The sequence below is a fragment of the Coregonus lavaretus genome, assembly GCF_964263955.1.
Source record: "Coregonus lavaretus genome assembly, chromosome: 38".
In the NCBI taxonomy this organism is placed as follows: domain Eukaryota; kingdom Metazoa; phylum Chordata; class Actinopteri; order Salmoniformes; family Salmonidae; genus Coregonus; species Coregonus lavaretus.
This window is the reverse complement of record NC_140025.1, coordinates 29,655,602-29,676,832: the sequence shown is the minus strand read 5'-3', so window position 1 is coordinate 29,676,832 and position 21,231 is coordinate 29,655,602. Positions and strand designations below refer to the sequence as shown.

The 21,231-nt window shown below is 41.8% G+C and overlaps 2 protein-coding genes and 1 pseudogene across 3 annotated transcripts; 1 reads left to right on the top strand and 2 right to left on the bottom strand.

Moving 5' to 3' along the window:
- Window positions 1–86: 86 nt before the first annotated feature.
- Window positions 87–2,458, bottom strand: LOC311112565 (uncharacterized protein). The gene is made up of 4 exons (XM_084155703.1): window positions 1,745–2,458; window positions 1,443–1,572; window positions 1,024–1,098; window positions 87–723 (listed from the first exon to the last, which is right to left on the bottom strand). Exons 1-4 carry the CDS (start codon window positions 2,305–2,307, stop codon window positions 583–585), a joined length of 909 nt encoding a protein of 302 aa, XP_084011829.1. The 5' UTR covers window positions 2,308–2,458; the 3' UTR covers window positions 87–582.
- A 76-nt stretch (window positions 2,459–2,534) lies between these two features.
- Window positions 2,535–11,105, top strand: LOC311112563 (beta-galactosidase-like). Its single transcript, XM_084155701.1, has 16 exons — window positions 2,535–2,677; window positions 3,720–3,889; window positions 4,561–4,711; window positions 4,917–4,977; window positions 5,073–5,167; window positions 5,368–5,548; window positions 5,988–6,046; window positions 6,253–6,374; window positions 6,798–6,838; window positions 7,173–7,285; window positions 7,501–7,575; window positions 8,200–8,289; window positions 8,408–8,521; window positions 8,881–9,012; window positions 9,351–9,590; window positions 10,004–11,105. Exons 1-16 carry the CDS (start codon window positions 2,624–2,626, stop codon window positions 10,256–10,258), a joined length of 1,953 nt encoding a protein of 650 aa, XP_084011827.1. The 5' UTR covers window positions 2,535–2,623; the 3' UTR covers window positions 10,259–11,105.
- An 83-nt stretch (window positions 11,106–11,188) lies between these two features.
- On the bottom strand, window positions 11,189–20,657 carry LOC311112560 (E3 ISG15--protein ligase HERC5-like; annotated as a pseudogene). The gene is made up of 23 exons: window positions 20,426–20,657; window positions 20,235–20,346; window positions 19,941–20,017; window positions 19,586–19,807; window positions 19,101–19,192; window positions 18,759–18,889; window positions 18,472–18,596; window positions 18,297–18,373; window positions 18,061–18,188; window positions 17,810–17,869; window positions 17,584–17,689; window positions 17,228–17,420; window positions 16,772–16,926; window positions 16,392–16,514; window positions 15,985–16,083; window positions 15,449–15,616; window positions 15,205–15,345; window positions 14,715–14,881; window positions 14,375–14,438; window positions 13,834–13,904; window positions 13,384–13,567; window positions 11,585–11,687; window positions 11,189–11,470 (listed from the first exon to the last, which is right to left on the bottom strand). The product of its transcript is annotated as an E3 ISG15--protein ligase HERC5-like (transcript).
- Window positions 20,658–21,231: the final 574 nt, after the last annotated feature.

Here is a 21,231-nt window from a genome sequence, read left to right as displayed (position 1 = left end):
ATGCAACACACTAAAGGGGGCAAAAAGCTTGCAATGGTGATGTAGTGGACCACAAAGAAAAAGGTTGGGAGACCCACTTGTATAAATGTATAGAACAATTGTTTGTTTAATGGAATATTGCATTACGCTCCAGTAAAACATAGTACAAGTTGAAAAGTTCAAGTAAAGATAAGAATTCTTCCAGCCCACGTTTGGATTTCCGCAGAATAGAGGTAGGAGGCACTTTTTGCATCTGCAATGCTCCACAGGTGGTAATTTGTTTTGAAAGGGTTTGCTGCCCATGCGCTCCAGTCCCAACAGCCTCACACACAGTGAGCATAGATAGCCATATCGGCCTTACCTAGGCACTGTGTAGATCTGAAAGGATTGGATAGATTTGAAGCAATGGTGAAAATTCCACCTAGCCTTATCGATGGAAAGCTCGATCGCCTTTTTATCCTGGGGGAACTGCAATACCGGGTCAATGTGTGGAGCAAGCTCCGTTTCTGACTGGTTCTTTCATATCTACATGAAGTGCCTAGGGGGTGCTTCTCAATAGGGCTCTAGATCTGAACGTCCCATCAGTCAACCTGTGCACTCCCTCTACTTGTCCCCTTTGCCACCTTTCCGTGCAGCTTTTGGGTTCCTGGGCTGTGATTTCTGCAGCATGGCGAGTGTGTCCCTCTTCTCGATCTTCCTCAGCTGTTTCTTCTTCATCCTCTTGATCTTCGTTGTGTTCCGGATCTGGGATGGAAAATTCAGACAGGGAAAGATACAAAATTATGTAGCGCTTAGCCTGGGACCATATGTATCAAGCGTCAGAGTAGGAGAGCTGATTTAGTATCAGTATTGCCTTTTAGATCACAAATGAACAAGATAACATGGACATGGGGGAACCTGATAGAACTGCACTTCTACTCTGAGACAATTGATACATACGGCCCCTGAAGTCAGCAATAGAGATCTGCCTGGCTCATGTAGGTTACAGTGAGAAACAAAGACTCCATCTCATTTGGGATCACGTGGGGCTGTGTGTTGCCTTACCACTTGCACAACCTCCGCCTTCCTCTCGTTCTCAGCTCGCCTTTTTAAGTTCTCCTCATGCCGCTTCCTCTTTTCCTGTAAGGGATGAAAGATACCCGCAAACAATTACATCATGAGGGGACACCTAAACAATCACAGTTGCACTGCCAACCTCTAATGATGTGCGTTCAATAACACTGGGAACTCTGAAAAATACGAGGTCAAATCACGACGTCAGTGAGCTTCAGGTCGGAGCTCTAGAAAGAGGCCTGAGTTCAAAACGATTTCCCCCAGTCAGAGCTCGTTTCTTTCCGCCAGAGTTCCCAGTTGTCTTGAACGCACTGGTCTGAGATTTCAGAGTTTCCAGTTGTTTTGAACGCAGTCTAAGCACTACTTTTTAAGATGTTAGAGCACTAATGTGAACAGGTGACGACACAGACCTCTTTCTCCCTGGCCTTGTCCTCCTTCAGTTGCACTGAATATTTCTTCACCAGCTCCTTCTCTCGCTTGGCCTCCATCTTCTTCTCCCAGGAGGAGCACAGTGGCTTATCTCTTACAAGAGCCGAGAACCTGAAAAACAAAGTCATTCTATAGAGGTACATTTCATAAACAATTTCTGGACACCATAGGCACAGTGTTTGCATGGGCTGAGCTGACTAGTAATAGTTTGCATATGCATGCAGTTAATACATTGTAGGCTATTGCAACTTGCCCCTATATGACCCATTATGCCACTACTGACCTTTGCTTGTTGCGGTCTTTCCATACCCGTCCGGATTTCGGTTTCCCCAAAGGTATCAGCGTAATTTTCTCATTTGACTCTGAACGAGTCCTCTTTTTGGCCGATTTATTTGGGCGGTCCGGAAAGGTCTCCATTGTTACGGGACCAGCCTTGTTTTCCTTCTCGTTACAATGATGTGACACGGCTGGAATAACTGTACCTAATGATTTCTCTACATGCGTGTCTGATTTTACTGGTTCTGGACATGCCTCAGCTGTTGCCAATACATTTGATTTGGACTCGCTGCTTGGAAGTTTTTTCTCACGAGCCTTGTCGGCAACGGGTACCACGACTACAACCTCTGGTTCGGGTTCCGTCTGGTTCTCTGCATTCTCATTCGGTAACTCTTGAATGACAGATTTCCTTGTTCGGCGTGTTGGAGTCTTCGGTACTTCAGAGTCAAGATACACAGCTGGGGTCCGTACTCTGCGCCCGCTACGAGTTCGAGTCACAACCGGAGGAGGCAACTCGTCCTCTTCGGCCTCCAGTCCTTCGTTAGGTGTTATTTTCTCACTTGTCGACATGTTGTCCAAATGATATGACGTTGTGACCACCAATAATCAATACATATGTTGTTATTTACAGACCTTCAGAAGCGACAAACTGAGCAGAGTTCAGAAGCCCACGTGTGTGTTTATGATGCGAACCACCACCGAGGGAGAAGAGATGACAGGAAGTACGACAATACAGTTTGTGCCTTGGGCATTCCGTGAGACTGCCGCCTACTGGTAAGGCATCCGTACTGTCACAACAGACATCGTCACATGACAATATGACAAAACTTCCGCATCTCATCTCTTTACGTTCAGTTATTCAGTCAGTGGATCACGAAATTCAAACATGGTTTGCTCAAGAGTTGGAGTTGTGCTACTGTATTCCCTCTTTGCAAGTACAGTAAGTACTCTTACATAGATAATATCGTAATAGCTTAGACTGAATTAGTGGGAAAAGAAAACAGACAGATGGCAAGCTACCTAGTCAGAATTCAAGCCTCCTTTTGGAATGCACTTAAAATTTGAATGATGTTTAGATTAGCCTATAACTTGAACTAATCGCAGGTTCCTTGAACCATTTACACGCTGGTGCACTGACTTAGCATGTCTGGGTTGATTGCTTTCAAAGTAGCTAACTAGCAACATTTCAAACTCTGTTTAGCTGACATTAACTATCACAGTTGATCTACTGCAAGCCATAGAAATTAATAACGTAAATGTACATTAGAATGACCTCTTTTCCCCTCTGTATTCATTTTAATCGAGAAGTAGACCTTTTCAACTTTGGCAAAGCGTCAAGTCTATTAAACATAGTGCACTGTGTTCGTAACAGATTCTAGTTTTGTGAACAGAAAAGAAAAACGCTGAATGTCGGCCCAGTTTCACCTAGTTTCATCCTCTCACACGACCCCTGACTGGACTTCCTCTCACTACCATATATTTGGTGGTGAGAACGTTCTAAACGGATGCTTCAGCTTTATAGTGTCAGGGTTACCCCTTCTGTCTGTGGTTGATCTAGCCATATAAATTAATAAATTAAGCCATATAAATTATACAAATTAAGCCATATAAATGAATAACATAAATGTGCATTAGAGTGTCCTCTTTTGCTCTCTGTTAATTTTCATCGCGATGTAGGCCTTTTCATTTTATACCCCCAGCAACATCACTTGACTAGAGGACAAAGATTGGCAGTCACGTTGTTGCCAACCTTGTGCCATCACCTGATAAATCACCCCTTCACCATAAAAAGCTGAAACTGTAACAGAACAGTTACATGACTGCAATGAAATTATACCAATTGCTCTCAAGATGCGTTCCCTCAGACAACTATCTCTCTAAAGTCAGTTTGTAGCCATAAAAAAAACAGCACACTGACTGCATGGCTCCCCGGGATTTAAAACTACTATATGTGACCCTTACTTTGTTTAAATCTCTGTCAGCTTGGAGTGCCGCAGACCTTCAGTGTGGACTACAAGAACGACTGCTTCCGTAAGGATGGGGAAGAGTTCCGCTACATCTCCGGTAGCATCCACTACAACAGGATCCCCAGGGCCTACTGGAAAGACAGGCTACTCAAGATGTATATGGCCGGACTGAACGCCATTCAGACGTATGTAGACTTAGCCTGACGACTCACACTAAGTTATTTCGCTGCTCTGTCGTTCGCTACATACTTTAGTCTGAGACTGTCATAATTGAAGTTGTTTGTGGTGAAGAGGGGCGTTGTGCAAAACAATGTCATCAGCGATTGGATCGTCTCTAACCAATCAGAGTATCAATCCGCCTCTTTACTCACGTGTGTTCTGGCTCTGGCCCAACCCATTGGTTTCTGGACCAATCAGACGGCCCAGAATGTGTTCTCATTCGGTGAACAGTCGGGAGGTATACTCAGATCCAGACTCATTGTGGAGAAGAAACTTACGTCCGTAGGCTTGGAGTAGCGTTTAGCTGGAGCAAGGAGTCTGGGTAGCCAGACAAATGTAGACTGGCCACTATGTCATAAATACACTGAATGCCAACCAGTTAGATGAGTGTCTTAAATGTTCCTTCTAGTTTTCAGTTAGTCATTTCAGTGGCCAATTGGTACATAGAATTGATGTTGATCAAGTAATTCAAAGACAGAGCCATTTAGTCACATCACCTCCAAATGTTGATAACCCAACAGAATTCCTTTGGTGGGCCGTAAACCTCAGACAGAGCTATGATTTACTATCCGGTGATATGGACTTAAATAGTACTTCATTATCCATTTTGGTTGAAAAATTACATTTGACATTCCAGGTACGTCCCCTGGAATTTCCACGAGCCCTCCTCGGATCAGTACAACTTCAGTGGGGACAGGGATCTAGAACACTTCCTGCAGTTGGCCCAAGACATTGGTCTGCTGGTTGTACTGAGGCCTGGGCCCTACATCTGTGGAGAGTGGGATATGGTGAGAGAATGACTGTAAACAATTGTTTTATGATTAATATACAAGTTGATGATATGATGTGTAATAATGTTGGCAAATTGTGCCTGTATTTCAAGTTGTTTACGGAAGACGATCAGTCACAATGTAGTAACGGCACTTCTACATCAGCCGTGTATTTCTTGACGGACTGTGTGATAATTTGCCAATTTCATGACCTGGTCTTTAGGGGGGCTTGCCTGCCTGGCTGCTCCACAAGAAAGACATTGTCCTGCGTTCCTCAGACCCAGGTGTGTATTGACTGTCAGATGAGAATGCAATGCATTCTATTAGTATTACAATATAAGAATTGTGTTTTTATGTAATTTAAATCCGTTTGTTTCAGATTACATTGCGGCTGTTGATAAGTGGATGGGCAAGCTACTGCCAATGATAAAACCGTTCCTTTATCAGAACGGTGGACCCATCATCACTGTTCAGGTGAGTCATGTTGATATTCAATGATTAATACAAAATTAATTGGGGAATCAATAGCAAAAGTTCAGATAACTTCATATTGTGCCTTAAAGCTGTACAATTCAATAGAAGACTGTTTGTCAAACATTGCCTCTCATCTCCTCAACAAGAGCCCATCTCTCTCTCTCTCCTCTCCCTCCCCCTCCTCCCCTTCTCTCTCTCAGGTGGAGAATGAGTACGGCAGCTACTTTGCCTGTGACTACAACTACCTGCGTCACCTGACCAGTCTGTTCCGCTCCCATTTGGGGAATGACGTGGTGCTGTTCACCACAGATGGGGCTGGGGTCGGGTACCTCAAGTGTGGCTCTCTGCAGGGCCTCTACGCCACTGTGGATTTTGGCCCAGGTAGGCTTCTGAGGCAAATATCTAGGATCAGATTATATTTCCCAAATCACTACCATACTGATAATAGGGGAAATGGCAAGACAGGCCTTAGATCAGTGTCAAGGGGGAACTGATGCAAGTCAAAATATACACAACAAAGATCAATGGTGATAATTTTTCAGTGAAATGCCTGGGATACTTGGTTAATGGAACAGGTATGATTTGAAGAAGCATAGGGGTGTTCAGTTGGTATGGTATCTATCTGTCTTAGATCTGACTGTGCTGTTGGGTGGTTGTTGATCATGTGACGTCTAACCTAGCCTATTTCCTTTGTTTGCCAAAACAGACGTGTTGACTCATTGCGCCTTAGAAATCTATGACTCATGTGTTATACCATCTCATCCAGCATTGTTCAATAACTGTCTCTGTCTGTCTGTATACGTCTGTATTTGTTTAACAGGTGGGAATGTGTCTGCTGCATTTGATGCCCAGAGACAGGCAGAGCCCCATGGACCCTTGGTAAGCGTCTCTGTCATTAGATGTTTATTTTTTATATTATTTTGTATAATTTTTTTCTCCACTCCAGATACAAACTTATACGAACAACAACTTACAGACGCACACAAACAATAACTACATGTCGTTAGATGTTAGTGGTAAAAGTCCAACACACTTCTGTCCTCTCTAGCATGGCCAGATAGTGCTGACTGTATCCTGTGTTGCAGGTGAACTCTGAGTTCTACACCGGCTGGCTGGACCACTGGGGAGAGCATCACTCTACAGTGTCCACCGCCATCGTGGCCAAGTCCCTCAACGAGATCCTCGCCATCGGAGCCAGCGTTAATCTGTGAGTCATGGTGGATGGATAGATGGATGGATATTGGGTATAGACAGCGAGATGGATTGATTGATTTGATAGATTCGAATGACAGACCTTTAAATTTACATTTTAGTCATTTAGCAGACGCTCTTATCCAGAGCGACTTACAGGAGCAATTAGGGTTAAGTGCCTTGCTTAAGGGCACATCGACAGATTTTTCACCTAGTCGGCTCGGGGCAACGCTCTAGTCGGTTACTGGAACAACGCTCTTACCCACTAAGCTACCTGCCGCCCCGCCTAAATGGTAGATCAAGTAATAATTAGTTCACCAACCAACAATGATTGATAGGAATATGTGTTGACATCATCACACATAAAACATTTAACATCAAAAAGGCACAGAGGATTTTTCAGCTGTTGACAACTAGTTATAAACCTCTCTCTCTGCAGATACATGTTTATTGGAGGAAGCAATTTTGGATACTGGAATGGTGAGTCAAATTGTTCAATGATCCCATATTCTCTAGCGCTCTATTGCAGAACCCAATCTATTTCACTTTATTTGTGTTTGGCCATGATGTGAAGATTAGTTTCTTTAAGTGAAATTGCCCAAGAAGCCGGTGTTTGGAGGATATATTGGCACGGGTGTTGTTAGGCCCGAGATGTTAGTCCAGTCAGATGGAACAGAGTAAATAGGCATTTTAACGTCATAGATTTAGCCGGTGGTAACTTGTGGAATAGACACCGGCTGGAATGCGGTTTTAACTAATTCAGGATTAGACCCACCCGTTGTATAAAATCACGTTTGTCTCTTCATACTCTCAGGTGCCAATAGCCCCTATGCCCCCCAGCCTACTAGTTATGACTATGACGCTCCGCTCACTGAGGCAGGAGACCTCACTGACAAATATTTTGCCATCCAGGATGTCATCAAAATGGTTGGTAACAGAGATATCACACTACATGTCATACATACAATATGTTTGATTAGAGTATGCTTTCTCGTGACTTTTATAGCAAAAGTTTATATGGTCAGCATTTTAGTACCCTGACTTCTTATAAGCTTGAAATGGGTAGTAATTAAAGGTAAATCAGTCAGTTTTACAAATGATTACCTAATGATGTCATATCCACCTGTATTTTCCCTCAACAGTATCGGAAGATACCAGAGGGACCCGTGCCTCCATCAACACCTAAATATGCCTACGGAGCTGTGCCAATGAAGAAGGTAGATCATCTTCAGACATTAAACATTTGAGTTAACATTTTTATCAACGTTTATTTGTCATATGCACGGATTAAAGAGAAGTGTACACAGTGCAATGAAATGCAAGAAAAGGCACTGCTGAGATTCGAACTCAGGATCTCCTGTTTACTAGACAGGCGCTTTAACCAACTAAGCCACAGCGCCGGATAGAAATGTCTTTACCTTTACCTGACTTTGTTGACACATTGCACACAGTGTGGAGAAGTGTTGCAATATTTACATTTTAACATTTAGTCATTTAGCAGACACTCTTATCCAGAGCAACTTACAGTTAGTACATTCATCTTAAGACAGCTAGGTGGGACAACTACATATCACAGGCATAGAAAGTACATTTTTCCTCAATAACGAAGCTATCAGTAGAGTCAGAGCTAGAAGGGTGGGGGGTGGGGAGGGTTAAGTGCAAGTTCTGGTTAAGTAATTTTATTATTAAAAAATACATTGTATCATAGGCATATCATAATACACTAAAAGAAAATTGATATTTTCTCTTTTTCCTCTTGTGTTGATTGAGCATGGAGTGTACACCGTGTAGAATATAATCCAGTATATTCCAACAGAATGTGTTTCTTTCTGCCTCCTCAGCTTCACACAGTAGTCGATGCTCTAGACATACTGTCCTTCTCCGGTCCGGTGAAAAGCCTCTACCCGTTGACCTTCATTGAGATGAACCAAGTACGTCCACAAGCTCAATGTCGGTCTGTCCTTTTCTACACTAAGTGTAAGCGGCTATGGTTGTTATGATCCAAAATGGCTGAGGCTTTGCTCGCTTTATTTGTTTTCTCTCCAAAAGCCGTTTGGGTTCGTCCTCTATCGGACCAAGCTGCCTGTGGACTGCAGTAAGCCCACCCCTCTCTCCTCACCACTGAATGGAGTCCATGATCGGGCATATGTATCAGTCGACGGGGTGAGTTAGTCATCAAAACTTCCCCTGCAATTCATTTGGTTTGCTGCAAGTTAACATGTTGGTGCTCAATAATGGTCAATGGTCACACATTCTTGTCCAAGGAGGACGGGTTCTTGTCCCGGGCTCAGCACTAGAACACCCAATTTAGACCTTGATTAGTGAAATCTGTGTTGTAGTGCTGGACTGGAACCAAGACCTGCACAGCATGTAGGTCTCAAGAACCAGTTGGTGATCACTGTCATTCATACGATGTCAGACTGAGGCACTGATTATTATCTCAAAAGAGGAAGAGAGAAAAGTCTTCAGGTTCTTCAAAAAAAGGAAAATGTCTGTCGTAATTCAATATGGTCTGTCATCAGGTTGCTGCTGGGATCCTAGAGAGGGACAAGGCCCTGACCATTAATGTGACTGGGAAGGCTGGGAGTCAGGTGGACATACTGGTGGAGAATATGGGCCGAGTCAACTATGGGAAAGACATCAATGACTTTAAGGCAAGATGTTCTTTTCAACAGTTATTTAAAGCTGGCTCTCCTGAGTAACCACCATTAATACAGCACCCTTCCATTAGCTACTTAATTCTACAGAACCTTATTCGGTCCCACTGAACATTATGAGCTGGTTGCTTGGAAATAGATTAAGCAAAGTTCTGGACTAAGAAGCACTTTGTAGAATTTGAATTGAACCTGCTTTTTAGCCCACCATTAGTATTATTTTGAGTCTGGGAATCCAACCCTAAGTGTCCTATGCACACATACATGACTATGATGTTTTGACTCCCTCCTTCCCTCTCTCTGTCTCTCTCTCTCTCTTTCTCTTTCTCTCTCTACAGGGCCTGGTGTCTAACCTGACATTGGGGGCCGACATCCTCACCGGCTGGGCCGTCTACAGCCTCAGCATCGACCAGGCTGTTAGCCAGGGTCTTCTCTGGGAGATGGGCTCTAGGGAGGCTGGTCCTCCACCACCCTCACCCCTCTCCGTCCCCTCCTTCTATGGGGGCACTTTCGTCATCCCCGGTGGCATCCCAGATCTGCCCCAGGACACCTACATCCAGTTCCCTGACTGGAGAAAGGTGGGGTTTTACCTTTTTAAGTAGATTTTAATTGTTTGTTGAATGGCTCTATTGTATGTTGTTCCTGAGCAGGGACCACAACTGCAAATGACCTTATAGATAATGTGACTGACTAGTCAACTGCAAATGGCCTTATAGCTAATGTAACTGACCTGTGTCATCTGTGCGCTGACAAGACTGTTGTGTTAGCCCTCTGAGCTAAAGCCTAGGCATTAGCCTTAGACACACCTCTTCATATCTCAGGCAAGGTTACTCATCACGTAAGCGTGGTTTGCTGAACCACGTTAGTTTCACATACCCTGGTGCAATATACAACTTGTTCATGGTCCCTGACACTACTGAATCCCGAACACGTACATTATTTCTAGTATTTTTTTTTATGCTATTCCTTTATGTTTTGTTTTTATCACTAGGGCCAGGTGTGGATCAACGGTTTCAACCTGGGCCGCTACTGGCCCGCTCGCGGCCCACAAATCACCTTGTACGTGCCCGCTAGCATCCTGAGCACGGCCGCGCCCAACAACGTGACCGTCCTGGAGCTGGAGGGGGACCCATGCACCCCCGGGCCCTGTACCGTGGAGTTCGCCAACACCCCGGTCCTGAACGCCACCGTTAAGTCTGACCACAAACACCAGAGGGCGCTGTTCCATAAAGAGGATCTCTTATGATGAGCACTGATCAAAAATGCACTTACTGTATGTATCTGGAAGTGATCTATTTTGCACTGATCATTTTAAATGTTTGTAATTTAATCACGGGTGGCTGTACCTCTAATATTACCTCTATTTGACAATTCAGTGTCTTAAAACCCTACATGACTTTGTTTACACTAGCATCTGTATTCAAAGGGAATTAAGTATGCCTCATTTGAACAGTATGTTTGTCTGGAAATGTACTCAAGTTCACTAAGGAAAATGAGTCATTTAGAAGTGCTATGAACTTGAGTAGTACTCTAAATGTAAGTTGAGATCAGTGGTGCTCAAATCATGAGCCTGGAGGTCCCTAGTACTGCTGGTTTTCTTTTTATGTCAGTGCACTATGCAGCTGACAATACGCCTTTTAAAGGCATGTTCACAGAGATCACATTCATGGTAAACGCTGGCATGTCTGCTCAAGTGTAAATTACCTTTAAAAGTCTCTTATAGTGCACTGTGCTATAGCGCACCTTGAATTAAATCCTGCCCTATGTTGTGAATTGGGGAATCATGGTTGGGAAGGACGTGTGCCAAATGATCTGTGCCTTATTGTGTGCCACCTAACTGCAGGGATATTATGTTTTCATTGATTTCTGTAATGAACCATTGGGTGCGTCTTGTAAATGAAGTTATTGTGTTCAGCTGGAACCCTGGTATGCTTCTTTTGCACAATTTGATGATTTCAAATACTTTGGGATTTCCTTGTATTTTGGTTGTTATCATTTTTGTTAATTTGAATGTGTTTAATGTCCAGGCACAAACCATGCTGTACTTTTTGATTTATAAATGTTTTAATAAAATGTGGTGAATGCAATAATGATTACACACAAATGGCATAGTACCGCACAGATCTCAAGTTAGGATTTGAAATACAACCCTATATTAAAACAATCCAAATCTTAAACCCAACTATAGAACAATGAAAAGATGAACACAGGAGAGGAGTATATACAGCAGCAACACTATACACTCATTATTCATTCCAGAAGCCTCTGTTGTGGCCGACTGCTTCTATAAGCCTGCTCTGTAGTGTTTCTTTTGAGGGGTATATGGGCAGCTGCAACAGAGAGTGACATGTCAGCGCCTCTGGGAAATGCTTTTCGGAGGAGTTGAGAAGGATTTGGACCCTCATCCTGATCTGGTTCATACCCAGGATGGGCACACGGTCACAGCCAGTCAGGAACACTGAAGGGGCAAAGGTGGGAGGGGAGGGAGGGCAGTGAATGACAGAATATAACTTTATTCTCAGTAGCCTACGTTATTTGTTCATCTGTTACAATGAAAACGTTCCATACTTACGCAGGAAAGCTTTCTTTTGATCCTCTGTCAGTTCCTCAAACACCTCCCAGAATGTGACGATGTTGGGATGTCCAGTATGGTACTCTCCTTCATACACAGTGTTCTAGTTTGGGGGACAATGTCCTCAATGAATATGGTGAGGCAATAGAGACTTGACACCATTCAAACCATTTGTCAAATCAATGTATCAAAACAACATTTTAGCTAGGTTCCAGAACATGTTACATACAGTGGGGAAAAAAAGTATTTAGTCAGCCACCAATTGTGCAAGTTCTCCCACTTAAAAAGATGAGAGAGGCCTGTAATTTTCATCATAGGTACATGTCAACTATGACAGACAAAATGAGATTTTTTCTCTCCAGAAAATCACATTGTAGGATTTTTTATGAATTTATTTGCAAATTATGGTGGAAAATAAGTATTTGGTCAATAACAAAAGTTTCTCAATACTTTGTTATATACCCTTTGTTGGCAATGACACAGGTCAAACGTTTTCTGTAAGTCTTCACAAGGTTTTCACACACTGTTGCTGGTATTTTGGCCCATTCCTCCATGCAGATCTCCTCTAGAGCAGTGATGTTTTGGGGCTGTCGCTGGGCAACACGGACTTTCAACTCCCTCCAAAGATTTTCTATGGGGTTGAGATCTGGAGACTGGCTAGGCCACTCCAGGACCTTGAAATGCTTCTTACGAAGCCACTCCTTCGTTGCCCGGGCGGTGTGTTTGGGATCATTGTCATGCTGAAAGACCCAGCCACGTTTCATCTTCAATGCCCTTGCTGATGGAAGGAGGTTTTCAGTCAAAATCTCACGATACATGGCCCCATTCATTCTTTCCTTTACACGGATCAGTCGTCCTGGTCCCTTTGCAGAAAAACAGCCCCAAAGCATGATGTTTCCACCCCCATGCTTCACAGTAGGTATGGTGTTCTTTGGATGCAACTCAGCATTCTTTGTCCTCCAAACACGACGAGTTGAGTTTTTACCAAAAAGTTATATTTTGGTTTCATCTGACCATATGACATTCTCCCAATTCTCTTCTGGATCATCCAAATGCACTCTAGCAAACTTCAGACGGGCCTGGACATGTACTGGCTTAAGCAGGGGGACACGTCTGGCACTGCAGGATTTGAGTCCCTGGCGGCGTAGTGTGTTACTGATGGTAGGCTTTGTTACTTTGGTCCCAGCTCTCTGCAGGTCATTCACTAGGTCCCCCCGTGTAGTTCTGGGATTTTTGCTCACCGTTCATAGCCATAGTGGAGTTTGGAGTGTGACTGTTGGAGGTTGTGGACAGGTGTCTTTTATACTGATAACAAGTTCAAACAGGTGCCATTAATACAGGTAACGAGTGGAGGACAGAGGAGCCTCTTAAAGAAGAAGTTACAGGTCTGTGAGAGCCAGAAATCTTGCTTGTTTGTAGGTGACCAAATACTTATTTTCCACCATAATTTGCAAATAAATTCATTAACAATCCTACAATGTGATTTTCTGGAATTTTTTTCCTCAATTTGTCTGTCATAGTTGACGTGTACCTATGATGAAAATTACAGGCCTCTCTCATCTTTTTAAGTGGGAGAACTTGCACAATTGGTGGCTGACTAAATACTTTTTTCCCCCACTGTACCATCAATCCCAAATCAACCCCTAGAACACTTGTTTTTTGCCCTCTGATAGGCTAGGTGAAATCTTCGTCATATATTATATGTTTTTACTTGTCTAATGCTCTCAGATGTAGACAATTAGCTAGGGGTAGATTTAGGATTGAGCTTCAGTCATGTAGTAACAAAACATGGTTCTGACCTGTTTCAGCGTTTCCCAGTCGAAGTTCTCCTTCCCCACCATCACCCCCCTCAGTTCCTCTGGCTGGAAGAACTCCACCACGTCCATGTCACACACTTTGAAGAAGCCTTTCCTGAACTCTTCAAACACCTTCTGTACTGACTGGTTGAAGATGTAGTTCACATAGGTGTCAACAAACTCCTTCCTGTCAAAAGAATGACATACAGAGTCAGATATCCATTGAGTTGAAGCTAGTATAGGTTGGTGTCGATTCCAGTTGGTGTCAATTCAAGGAATGAGAAGCGCCATTTACTTTCAATTATGATTTTTCCATTCATACAATTACATTTCAGTATGAGATGATATTGCCGAAATGGAATTGACCCCAACCCTGGTAGCTGTAGCAATGGGAAAATGTGTCATACTGTACACCTTGTATTTTGTCAGTTGTAAATATTGCAATAATCTTACTTGTTAGCACTTGTGACGAGTTTTCCAATTTCTTTGGGATCAAGTTCCACCGCTACGTCATCCCATACCACCTATTATAGTGAGTAATGAAAATAGTGAGGTAAATGAACAATGACAACACTGCAGACTGAGGGTATAGACAAATAGATGGGAGTGATCTGGGAGAGACATACACACTGATATAATATAATGTATCTTATGTTAAGTCATTCATACAGCTTCACTTCAATTAACTAGTAGGATCTTAATTTGAGCCAATTTAATACAGCAGGAAATGTGAATTATTATGTGTATTACAATTATTGGACATTTTTTGTAGGGGTTGATACATTTTTCGTAAGGGCAAATCAAATCTGTCATTTTAAAGTGGAAATTACTAACTTTAGAAGCTTTTTAAAACCTTGAATACACTACAACTTTGCATTTCCTGCTGTGCGGGAAAATTGTCAGCAACAAAAGAGTGATAAAATTAAGATCCTACATCTGTATTAGGTTACATTTGATTTGTTCATCGATCAAACTGTTTGAAAGCAATACATACTGAGAAAGTAATGTCCATGTTTTCGACATCATCATCAGGGTAATCCAAGATGTACTGCAAACTCCTTCAAAAGCATTGAAAATAATATGTGACAATAGATGTGACAATTATAAATTGGCAATCAATAAATCATGATGCATTAATCAATAAATAACTATTTATCCAAATAATTCATAATTGCTTATCCACACAGAGCAAGTGCCCTGCTCCGGAGATGCAATTAAATGCCTTGAGATGCAATTTCTTAATATGTCCTTGGTGTCCTTATAACAAACACAACAGCCTGTACCATAATACATTACTGACAAAGGGATAACAATATATTACGGTATGAATTTACCCTGCTTCAATGGGGCTAAACTCTCTCAGGTCCTCTAAAGAGGGATTGATGTTCACCAGCTTCTTGAAGAAGGCCATGGGGAAGGGGAGGTGCACCATGTTGTTGTTGTACAGGGCCATCCCACACAGAACCCCAAACAGGAAATAACGCTTCTCCTCCACTCTAGGCTGTTAGTGAGGATGGGTTGGACAAGAGACAAGAAATACACCGTGAGTGAAAGTATAGGACATGCTGTTGATAACCTGTGAAAAATGATAGATTAATATACAGTAAAGGGAAGGTACTGCGGTTTCTAGAATACAGTAGTAGGCTAGTAATATAGTAGTAATACTGTAGTAGTTCCTCTCTAGGAACATATCATTAGTGTTTCACTACCAGCACATTTGAAGCCATTTGAAAATATAATGATTATCGATGTAGAAATAAAGAAATATGGTGAGGTGGTGGAAAACCTCATAATCCATGTGTGATTTCCCTAAACGTACCTTACCTTTGCAGGGAACCAGGCTAGCGTCTTGTTGTCGTTGTACATGAACATCCCAGATTAGGGTACAAACAGCTTATCAAACAAATGGATGAAGAAGTCCCTTTTGTAGACGTCTGTTAGCTTCGCATCCTCGTCGAAATACACCTGAGAGAGGTAAGCACTACATTTTGGCATAGCCCTTCTCTGTTCAAAACATTGTCTCGTCATTGGAAAGCTATCATTCCTAAATGTAAAAATATGGATTTACCACAAGGGGCCTCTTGAAGGTACTGGGTCTTTCTACACTCAGTTGTTGGAAAGTGTCTTCGATGAGTGATGCTCGCTTCAGCCTCAGCTCAAAGAACACAGCAGGGGCCGCCACGGGTAACATGTTAAAAGGCCACATGCCAGTCCTTTGGCGATTGTTAGGGGGATTCTGCAATGCATACAGTACAATATTAAGTCTTCAGTTAGTGCTTTTCTAGTACAAAACAAGTATTTATTTCAACCAGTTTTTCCCATCAAAAAGGTTCATAAATATGGTTGGTTTCTTCAGTAGTGATGGTCAACATTCTAGAGCTACTTGGAATGCAGGCTTTTGCTCCAGCCCTGTTCTAACACACCTGATTTAGCTAATCAAGGTCCTGGTGAGCAGCTGATTAGTAGAACCAGGTGTGTTAGAGCAGGGCAAGAGCAAAATATTGCATACACAGTCAGTTAGTCTAGTAGGGAGTTTACCCACCCCTGATTTATAGTATCTGCTGTATATTATAATACTATATATTGAGACGAAAGTGTCATTACCTGTGTGAGTGCGGCGTTGATGTTAAAAACAATTATCTTGCTCTGCAGATTCATCAAGAATGGGTAATGACAAAAGATGGCAGGTGTCTGATCCACATCCTGAAAGTGGTGTAAAAATAAAAATATTTACAATGCATCTCAATTAAGGAGCTCCTTTGTCTAATTATGTTATTCTGCACTGATAAGAATTAACTTAAGAAGGTGAGAAAGATTCTCTAGTAGGAAAACAAAATGTTTCCTTACTCTCTCTTTCCAGATAATTTCAGGTAGAGGAAATCTAAAGCCTCTATTGAGATGCAGCCTATGACACTATCTAAGACCCAAACAACAAACATCAAAACACCTCAAGACTGACAGCAACTAGCATGTTTAGCAATCAGTGACTGAGACAAAATAACGTTTCTTACCTGCTTTGACCATAAACGCCAAAGCTTTACATCCTCCGCTAGAAATATGGGATTGAAGTGAACCTCCTCCATACAAAAGGTACTGTCTGGAACTGTCTGGGTCTCTCCAGATTTTTGGTTTGCCTTTGAAATAATATAGAAAAGTAAAATACATTTTGACAATATTTATTTATTAGCAAGTATTAGCTAAATATTTTCCATGTGTGTCAGAAAAATATTATTTAATCAAATCTCAGTTATGGTCTCATCGATTCTAAATAGGTTGCATTGAAATAACTGGCACCCTGGCACCAGATTGGTCCCAGAAGATGACTGGTCAAAATGGGAAAACAGCTTTATAAATGGATTGACAGTACAAGCAGAGAAGCATGGACACTGACTCTGTGGAGATGGCCGAGGACATGGAGCAGGTGTTTGACCCCATGGTCACGGGTGCGTAGAATATGTTCACTTGTCAGAATCACCGATAGGGCCTTCTTCCACATCCCAATGTGCTTGGTCATGACAGAGGGCTTCAATGAGGACCAGCAGTCACCTACAGGACATGATAACACAAAGATTACATGATCAAACCATTTTGTGGGGGCATAGAATTTGCTCTACTTCACAATCATTCCAGGGGTACCCCCAAAGTGCACACATTTTGTTTTAGCCCAGCACTACCACACTCGATTCAAATAATCACTGGTTTTGTACATTTTTCCTAGTCTAAATCTGCCAGACAGCGAATGAACAAGGACAAAATAAGTTGGTTACAGCACAAACAGATTTACGACCATGTTATTGTTGATTAGTTTAATTTGGGGTGAAACATTTTAAATGGACGGCAACATTACCAAGGACCTGCAGCTTGTCGGGGTGCAGTCTGAGGATAGCAGCAGCAAGGGCTTCAGTGAGATCTGTCCTTCTGTGCCGTTTGTGAAGGACCCTCAGGAGCTCAGGGAGAACCAGGTAGACCCTCAAGCTCTCCACTCCAATCGGCTCCTCATACAGGGAGGGAAGTAGTGTGTGCTGGACAACAGCTTCAACCTAGTGCAATGAAAGAGGTGTGTGAATCGCCCCTCATTCAAATGATAATAACAACAATTTAGAAGTATTTCAGCAATTCAATGTGCAATCAAAGACACATGTCAGAATACATAGGAATAGGAATACGATTACATATCAATTCATAAATGTATTCACAAAATACCTCAGTCAAAACTTTGTCCTTTTTTGCCAGCTTCCGGAATGCGCCTTGGACGAGTGACAAATCCAGGCCAGACTGTTTTGGTGAGGTTTGGTAATGTTTGTCACAACTAATAAAACCAATAAATAATTGTCAATATCTATGCCATATTTAAACCAGTATTCTTCGATAATGTAATATTTCAAACATAAGTCAATCATGTATTTGAACCAATATTAAAAACTGTTACCTTTTATCAAGAAAGCTCCCATTTAAACATGACGCAGAAGAAAACGTTTTTGTGATTTCCCTGCAAATACAAGTTTGAGTAATTATTCAGTTCAGTATGTGACCGTACATAAACAAAATAAGGAAACAGCAACAACGGTAAATGATAGTTACTTATATCAAATGAAAAATGTATGCACTCACTAACTGTAAGTCGCTCTGGATAAGAGCGTCAGCTAAATGACTAAAATGTCAAAATGTCATCATACTTACTTCTGTACTTTTTTCCATGATTTTGAATCACATTCTGAGATCCATTTGTCAATGATTTCTTCATCTAATGCTTGTTGTGTCACTTTGCCCACACTTGACCTGAGATTGTTTGACCTTTCTTCAGACTCCTGTGAAGATGACAATGTGATACAATGTATCACAGCAATGTTAAGTACAAAGGACAAACTATGTTCTGTTTTGCTAACTAAATGTTTCAAACCGAATTGTGTCCATACCTGACCAAGAGTGCACAATGCAAAGGAATGGTTTCCTCCAGCAAAAATGTGTTCAATTTTCTGGTCATCAATCTGGTCTGAAATGTTGACAAAAATAGTTCATGATCGAGTTAATGTTATTTCATGTTTACTTCATGTTATTTTAGTTGAGTATTGAAATAAATGAATGTTTTACCTGGCAGTTGTACTGGGAGGGGCACAGACTGATCAATCTTTACTCCATTTCCCAGCTGCCCTTGCTCTCCGCGCCCAAATGAGTAGATCTCATTAGATGGCCCCACAAATGCTAATGTGTGGTGTCTAATGTGGCAAACGGACAGAGAAAACATTTCTCAAATCAACAATGAATTCTAAAAAGGTATTATGCTAAGATGAACATAACCAAACAGATCCTACATCACAATTTGTGTACTGTCAAAATATTTGGTCAAATCCAGATCATGTCTAGTAAGTGTAGCCTACCTTCCACAGGCTATCTGGGTCACCTTTAACCCCCAGAGTTGCCCCACCACTCTAGGTCGTAGTTCATCTCGGAGAGAGTTGTGTCCAAGCTGTCCATAGCGGCCTGAGCCAAATGTGAACACCACACCTCCCTAGAACAAAATCCACCCAGACAGTTATCATACAGTGTTTTCCTCTCGTTAATGAGGACGTTTCAATACGAATTTCCAGGGAACTAAAAACTACAACATTGAGACATCCATATAAATAAATATACATAACATGTAGACATATTGTATGGTCCAAACAACATTTAGTTCAAATAATAGGGAAAAGTGTTATTGTGTCAGACAGATATACAACCTTTGTCAGAACGGCAGTATGTTCTCCTCCACATGAAATTAAAACAGTCTTCTTCAGATTCAGGCAATCAACAGGAGCTGGAGCATGTCTGTCTACAGAAAATTGGGTTCATTTTATTGTTATTATTATATATTATTTTTTACAGTCATTTATTTACAACACAACACATACAACATATCACCCTCAAACACGATGCAATATTGTTCCATCTCATCCTGGTCAAAATAGTTTTTAGACAGATAAAGGCACATTTCTATACTTTTCTTTATTTTTTCAACATAATTTCAACCACAACAAAATGTGGTTCATATTAGATATATCAGGGGTCTCCAGCTACAGCCTGAGAGAGCTACTGGGTGTGCAGGCTTTTGTTTAAGCCCAACACTAACACCTGCTTCAAATAATGTACTGCTCATGGACCTTGATTATTTAAATATATTTAACAACAGACAACATACACATATATTGTGTAATGTATACTGTACTTGTTGTGTCCCCTAGTCCCAGTTGCCCGGCGGTGTTCTTGCCCCAGCCGAACACAGCTCCAGAAAGGGACAGAGCGAAGCTGTGGTCTCCCCCCGCAGTGATCTGAACCAGGGGGATCCCTGATAGAGACTTCAGGGGCTTGGGGGACATGGCGCTTGGCTCGCCCCATCCTAAACCCAGCTGACCGCTGGTGTTCTGACCCCACGTGAACACCTGACCGTCTGAACAGAAATCATAAGTTAGCAACCATACGATGAGAACATTGTACAGGATTACAGTTTTGAAAGTTTAGACTGTTTTGGTTAAGATGTATTGTGAAACTGTGCTATTAGTGGTGTGTTAATGGTCATTTACCCTGTGTTAGTGAAATTGAATGCTGGTCTCCACATGCAACCTGAGTTACCTGTCGGTTACATAGGTTATCCAATGGTCTGATAGAAAAATAAAAAAACAAACAGATGAATAAGATTAGAGTTGGCTCATTTGAATTAAATGACAAACAACAAATTGTTTTTATACTTTAGCTATTTGAATGTGGGGGTGACTAAAACGTCAATCAAAACACTGACACTGAATTACTATAAGGCATTGCTTACATTTTTTGAGGGTAAGCTACATATACATTTATCATTATGGAATGGAACCCACCTGGGAATATTGTCTTTGTCCAAGCAGAGAACCCGGCCCTCTTCAGACAGTAAAACCGCATGAGAATCTCCACAACTCACAGCCCGAATATTCTCCTTACAGTTCACAATCTCTAAAGCACATAAAACATATGATTCCGCAACTCAGGAATATATATTATAAATATTGATTCGAAAAAAGATTAGACCTACTCAGTTTCCCTGTGATTCTTCTCCCATCTTGGTCCTCTTGAATCCGTGCGACTGACACTTGTCTCACATTATTTCTGATAAAGGCGACCACACTGTTACCTGCGGACAGGTCCTGAATTTTAGATTTCAGGTGTATAAAATTAACGCAATTTATATCCGTTTTTGTCGTATCTAAACCATTCGCCTTCACTAAACCAAAGCCATTACGACTATCCTCTCCCCATGAAAACATTGTTGTGTTATATTCCTGAACTAGTCCATACAGAGAACACTTGAAGGAGAGCACCTGCCGATGCTCCGACTCAATGATGGGTTTATATGACCGCAACCGACCCTATGACATACAGAAAGCCTCATCATCAACAAAGCATGAAACGAAAATGAATCTTGAATGAGTCGCCCGAACAGAAACTTAGGCCATCGTATGGATGTTTATAAAGTAGCCCTGTGGGCCCAATACATAATCTGCATGGGTATTTCTTGAGGGCATAAAAGAAAACACGCCTACAAACAAACATAATTTATAGTTTGGATTAGGCTACTTGTTGACTCAAGGCCGAAAACGAAAGTGAACATCTACTGACAATAGCAGCCCAGCTTTCTGGGAAGTAGCCTACAATATACTGACGCATTTTAACACACATGATAATTCTTTAAACGTTACCACCCAGTCGACACCTACGTAGACGCATTTCAGTGGAACTGGCTGCTACGTCTACTTTATGCTGTGTCATCCATGACAGCTAACGTTAAATGCTGAAGTGAAAATTGTTTCAGAGTTTGAAAAGACCCATGCTTCAGTCGCA